The sequence below is a fragment of the Mytilus trossulus genome, chromosome 9, assembly GCF_036588685.1.
Source record: "Mytilus trossulus isolate FHL-02 chromosome 9, PNRI_Mtr1.1.1.hap1, whole genome shotgun sequence".
NCBI lineage: Eukaryota > Metazoa > Mollusca > Bivalvia > Mytilida > Mytilidae > Mytilus > Mytilus trossulus.
The window spans coordinates 81,948,960-81,954,959 of record NC_086381.1 but is presented as its reverse complement, the minus strand read 5'-3'; the positions used below and the strand labels follow the sequence as shown (position 1 = coordinate 81,954,959).

Here is a 6,000-nt window from a genome sequence, read left to right as displayed (position 1 = left end):
CTGGAAAAGTTGTTATAACTTTAGATAAACAAATTACACCACCCATCCATCAGGTTCTTAAGGAATGATAATATCCTAGAACAGTGATCTATAATTAATGAGGGTGCCAATTTTTGTAGATTGAGAAAAAAATGAGCTTTTGTGGATATTGATTACCTGGTTTTGACTATGCGGTATGGGCTTTGCTCATTGTTGAAGGCAGCACAGTGACCTATAGTTGTTAATGTTTGTGTCTTTTTGGTCTTTTGTGGATAGTTGTCTCATTTGCAATCATACCACATCTTCTTTTTTATATTTGAACACTGTGCATATAATCCTGGCACTTTGTTGAACATTACAATTCCTGGTTTATCTGTACTCACAAATTCAACGAAAACTGATATCCCAAGAATATTAATGAATCCACATTTACAATTTTTCCCTGATTTTGTAGGTATAAGTTAAAATGATTAACGTTTTACATAGGCTTATTTTCAGACTTTGGCAAAACCACAAAATCAAGCATCCACGAAAATATGTTTTTTTTCCTCAATCCATTAAAAAAAAATGAATTCACAGTAATCTCTACTTCAGCCATATATAAAGCATGGAAAATAAAGATAACAAAGACAAACTCAAGGATAGTCAAAGCTTTTTATTATGAATATTTCTCTAACATAAGACCATCCCAGATGTATCACACAAAATAAGGACATTTTAATAGGTGTTGCGACAGGCCTGCCAAAACACACATTATACGATGACATAAATGATCACAATTGGTATAATGGACTTCTTTTAATAACATTTCTCCATCAAAAAGAAAATAGATAAGAACGTTACAAATTGTCTATTGCACAAATTTTCAAATTTAACAAATTTATTTTAAATTAGGTAATAATAAAGAATATTGACAAGCTATTTACAAGAAAGTGCCTAGGGCAAAAGTTTTCTAATATAATACATTAGATTAAATAAGTTAATTCCTTTAAAAGGATATCATTTTTAATAAATATTGAAATTAACGAAACTCTAGCAATGAATTTTAGTGCTAACTCGTACCAGCTAGTGTCATATAAATAAATAAATAGAAGTTTGCAATAAATATTCAATGCTAGAAAAGATTCTAAAGTCGTAATAAAATGTCTTTATCCCCAATTCTGTCTTTAATAGCCGTTCCAAGGAATCTATGGGAAATGAATATATCTGAAATAAAGAAAATAACACTGGTTGAAGAATACATGAATGTCTAAAATATTTAATATTTAAATCTTATCTTGACATACAAAGGGGAATAACTCTAAGTATTTTGTAAATCATTGGTGAATTTTACTATTCAACCAATAAATATTTAATTTTAAAATTGTAGACTGTAATGATGTAAATGAATATTATATCGTTATTCTAATTAATTGTTTTTCTCAAATTCTTTTCCTTGTTAAATGTGTTAGGCTTTTCTTTAAACTGTGCAAGAGCCACTTTTAAAATAACATTTAAGATAGATCTAAGACACTGTGCATGCTCTGTATAATTGATTGTAAATTGTTTTTTTTATGTAAAGAAGAATCACCTTAAAAAAAGAGAGAAAACAAAAAAAGTCTTCAAGAATTTGAAGACGAAACAACGCAGGAAACAATTGGAAGATACAAAAGACACATATTTCAACCTCAATTTTTTTTTATAAAAATAATGAAAATTTAAAACAACCTCTCACCTTTGACCCTAGGCTGAGGTCATGGACATAACAATTAATTCTACTCCTCCTCTTCTCCTCCTTCCTCCCCATCTTCAGCACCTGACGTGCCACCTTTCCCGTGTCGGATGATTTCTGGTGGGGGTTTGGGTTTTGAGAATTCTTCAAACAGTTGCATTCTGTCCCCATAACTTCTATTATCTGTATGTCTTTCATATTTACTACAGATCTGTATTTTTGGCTGTGAAATAAAATTATGAAAAATTATGGATTGGTTACTTTATAACAAGGTAATTTTTCTACCAAATCAGAATTTACAACATGTTAATATGATATCTATAAGAACTGAAAAATTATGATATGAACAAAAAATTATGTGCCTTTCATAGAAATCATAAGTAATAATGGTTACTATAAATTTCAGAAATTATTGTGAGGTTATCATTAATGCATCACAGTTTTCCTCTCAGATTTATGCTGTGTGGTGGTCCAAGTTCTAACAAGAGGTCTTGCAGTAAAGGTCATTGTATACTGGATAATATCTGTGAATTAGTATATGGGAAGGACAATATTTCAATAGCAGTGCATTTATGAAGATTAGATAATATAAAGGCTTTTCTTTTACAAAAAAATCACTTTAAAAATACTCTTGTTTTATAGTAAAACTTAACTATTCAAGAATAAGAAAAACATATTCAACTTTTTTCTTTTAAAATTTGAAGTTCCATAAAGTTACTTATAACTATACTTACTGGAGCATTTATAAATTTATCTGCAAGTCTGTCAAATCTACAAAATAATAAATAAACTTTAAGATAAAACCTCTGGAATAAGTCAGCAAAATACACCATATAATTAATTTCCTCACTTTTCAATTTTTGGAATGAAGACGGCCACTTTCTATTAACAAACAATAAATATATGTTTTGTTATCCTATCATTGCAGAAAGAAACTTGATTAATGGCAGATAATAGCAGCATTCTTTATACATGTATTCGTATCTGCAAAATTAGTAACTACTTTGCATAATGTGCGATAATTTTTTTTTTAGTTTTATTAATGGTTTGTTTCTTTTTCTCTCAAAGGTGTAATAGAAGAAGTTAGCAAAATGCACCATATAATTATTTTCCTCATGTTTCAATTACCAATAATGAAATGAAGGCTGTTTTCTGAACAAACAATAACATGTTTAACTCCGCCACATTATTTTTATTATATGTGCCTTTTAGAAGTCAGAAGCCTGTTATTCAGTGGTTGTTGTTTGTTTATGTGTTACATATTTGTTTTTTGTTCATTTTTTTATATCAATAAGGCCGTCAGTTTTCTCGTTGGAATTGTTTTACATTGTCTTATCAGGGCCTTTTATAGCTGACTGTGAGGTAATGGCTTTGCTCATTGTTGACGGCTGTACAGTAACCTATAGTTGTTAATGTCTGTGTCATTTGTTCTCTTGTGGACAGTTGTCTCATTGACAATCATACCAAATCTTCTTTTTTATAAACATTCTGAGATTGTTTTGTAGTTTTATTATTTGTTACATGCCAGATTATAAGCAGTAATCTATATCTGCAAAAAATAGTAATGAAAAGGATGGTGATCATTCAGTTTCTGTAGTAAAGCACAAATCTTGTCACCGTTTAAAATGTTTTAAATCAGGGTAAAAACTTACGATTCATCTATCTTAACTCCCATAGTACTTCTATTTCCTCTGAAAAACAAAAATATGAAACCATGAAGAAAAGAACTTTAACAATCTAAATCATATATTTGTTACACACCCAGTCTACATTAGGATAGAAATCCCTTAAAAAAAGAATCCTCAATTCTCTTCAATTTCTATTACTTTGACATATGTATTTATAGTTCACATCATAGTGAAAATGTGTAGTAAGTTTTATGTTGACTTGACCACAAATTAACTTTTACCAAAATCAGGATGGGCAGATATAAGAATGGAAAAATGAACTGACAGAAAAAAAAATATATGCTTGAAGTCTCTTATCCTACATTGAACTTTTGATATTGTCCCTAAGGAAGTTGCAAAAAAAATATATTTTGCAGCAAGAGTTATTTCCCCTTTGCTACTTACCTTCCTTTGTTCATTGATCTAGCTCTCTCAGTTAATTCTATCATCTGAAAACGATAATTGTTTATAAAATATTATATTCTTCAGATTTAAGGTTGAACAATAAGGTAGTAACATTATTTCACTGTCAACATTTCAATTTTTTTTTAAAAGTTCTTCATATACTTCATCTATAGAAGAAATTATATACATGTCACTTATTTGCTTAACTGAAATGACTGTTGATGTAAATGAGTCTTGTAAACAAATATACAGCCACATCCACTCTGTATTATTATCAAATGTATATCTTTTTGTATCAATCTGCTGAGTTAAGCCTTCAACAACTGATTTTTTTACAGTCAGTCCTCATGTTGTACAATTACCCCACTATCCTAGGTTGGGGAGCGTTGAGATCCCGTTAACATGTTTAACCCACATTCTGTATGTTTGTGCCTGTCCGAAGTCAGAGTCTGTTATTCAGTGATTGTTGTTTGTTGCTGTGTAACATTTTTATTTTTTGTTCATATTTTTATGTCAATAAGGCTGTTTGAAATGTTTAACATTTACGATTTCAGGGACTTTCATAGCTGACTATGAGACTTGAGCTTTGCTCATTGTTGAAGACCATAGTGACCTATAGCTGTAAATTTATGTTATTTGGTCTCTTTTGAAGAGTTGTCTTATTGGCAATCATACCACATCTTCCTACTATAGGGAAAAAATTGAAAAATAAAATGGTTTTCTACAAAAGTTACCCACCAAAAATAATAAATCCCCAGTAAAAGGTATCCACCAATATTCATTCTCAGTGACTGTCTGAGGTAAACCAGACCCTTGCAGTCTACACAATTTTTTTTCAAACTACTAGTTTGAAGACCAATATTCAGACATTATCATTATGAGTCTAAACTAAGGTTTAAAAAGAATCTGCTACTGTGGATTCATTTATTTCATGGGTATCAATTATTCATGGATTGAGGAAAACTTATATTTTTGTTGATATTTGATTTCCTGGTTTTTGCCAATGTCAGTGTACAAGGCTTTTAAATTTGTGAAACAGTTATATTTGTGCTCCACCTGTTTGACGAATAAAAATCACTTCACAGTAGTCTAAATAAAACTTGACTAGTCTAGGTCATCGGACTATCAATGCAAACTACCCTTGTCAAGTAGTTAATGACACAAAATTAAAATATACCTCTGCACAGACTTATGTAAATCAACAATTTAGAACATAAAGCACTGAGACTCCAGAAGACTGTACTTATAACTTACATCATATTGTTGACGTTTGAATTTATCTTCTAAGTCATATTGTTCACCCATTAATTTGTGAAGTTTTTCATGAAGGTCTTTAGCTTTTTGAATCAAGCCATCAGATTTGAGTCCATCAAGTTTTAATTCCTGAATTCTTTGAGCTAAAATGGCCCGTTTTTCTTCTTCAAGTTGTTCCTTAGATTTCTGTAAGTCTTCTGCCTTCTGTTCAGCCTGCAAGCAAACATAAGTTCTCAATGATAAAAACAGGAAAATAGTGTGACCTGATACCAGTATGACTGATAAAAAACAGTAAAATATTGTGACCTGATACCAGTATGACTGATAAAAAACAGTAAAATATTGTGACCTGATACCAGTATGGCTGATAAAAAACAGTAAAATATTGTGACCTGATACCAGTATGACTGATAAAAAACAGTAAAATATTGTGACCTGATACCAGTATGACTGATAAAAACAGGAAAATAGTGTGACCTGATACCAGTCTGACTGATAAAAAACAGTAAAAATTCATAACTGGGTACCAGTCTAACTGGTAAGAAAATGTTCCTCACTTCAAAATGCAAAGTTAATAAAATTCAAACTGCTTAAAATGAAATAAACATTATAGAATATTTTAAAGATGTACCTGCAAAATAGGATTATTAACATATGTGTTACATATTCATGATGTAGGTAATTGACAGATGTGTATGAGAAGTATATTGATGTTCAGACTTGGTAGACGAATATAAAGTATATTTCAGAAAAACGACAAACTTTGATGGGTAAGGCCAGATGAAATTAGTTCTTGAATTTTCATTTACACCTCCCCTTGCCATAAGGCCATGTCACATGGCATGGAGCAAAATTTTTATGAACAATTGAACAATATTAGGGTACATCTTTGGAGAATAAATTTTAACTTTGCTATAAGACCATGTTAATAGAATAAGTTTAGTTTTTCCTTTTATTGTAATTTAAACATGTAAAAGAAACACT

The 6,000-nt window shown here is 30.2% G+C and overlaps 1 protein-coding gene across 17 annotated transcripts in view; it reads right to left on the bottom strand.

Annotated features, from left to right (window-relative positions):
• Positions 1-614: 614 nt before the first annotated feature.
• Positions 615-6,000, bottom strand: part of LOC134683459 (troponin T, skeletal muscle-like) — a 31,195-nt gene continuing 25,809 nt past the window's right edge. For all 17 annotated transcript variants that reach the window (XM_063542768.1, XM_063542763.1, XM_063542758.1 and 14 more), the window contains 6 exons: positions 5,017-5,229; positions 3,763-3,806; positions 3,343-3,381; positions 2,425-2,461; positions 1,694-1,913; positions 615-1,185 (listed from right to left, as the gene is read on the bottom strand). In XM_063542768.1, coding sequence (XP_063398838.1) covers positions 1,734-1,913; positions 2,425-2,461; positions 3,343-3,381; positions 3,763-3,806; positions 5,017-5,229 — 513 coding nt within the window. In that variant the 3' untranslated portion in view covers positions 615-1,185; positions 1,694-1,733. The remainder of the gene's footprint in view (positions 1,186-1,693; positions 1,914-2,424; positions 2,462-3,342; positions 3,382-3,762; positions 3,807-5,016; positions 5,230-6,000) is intronic.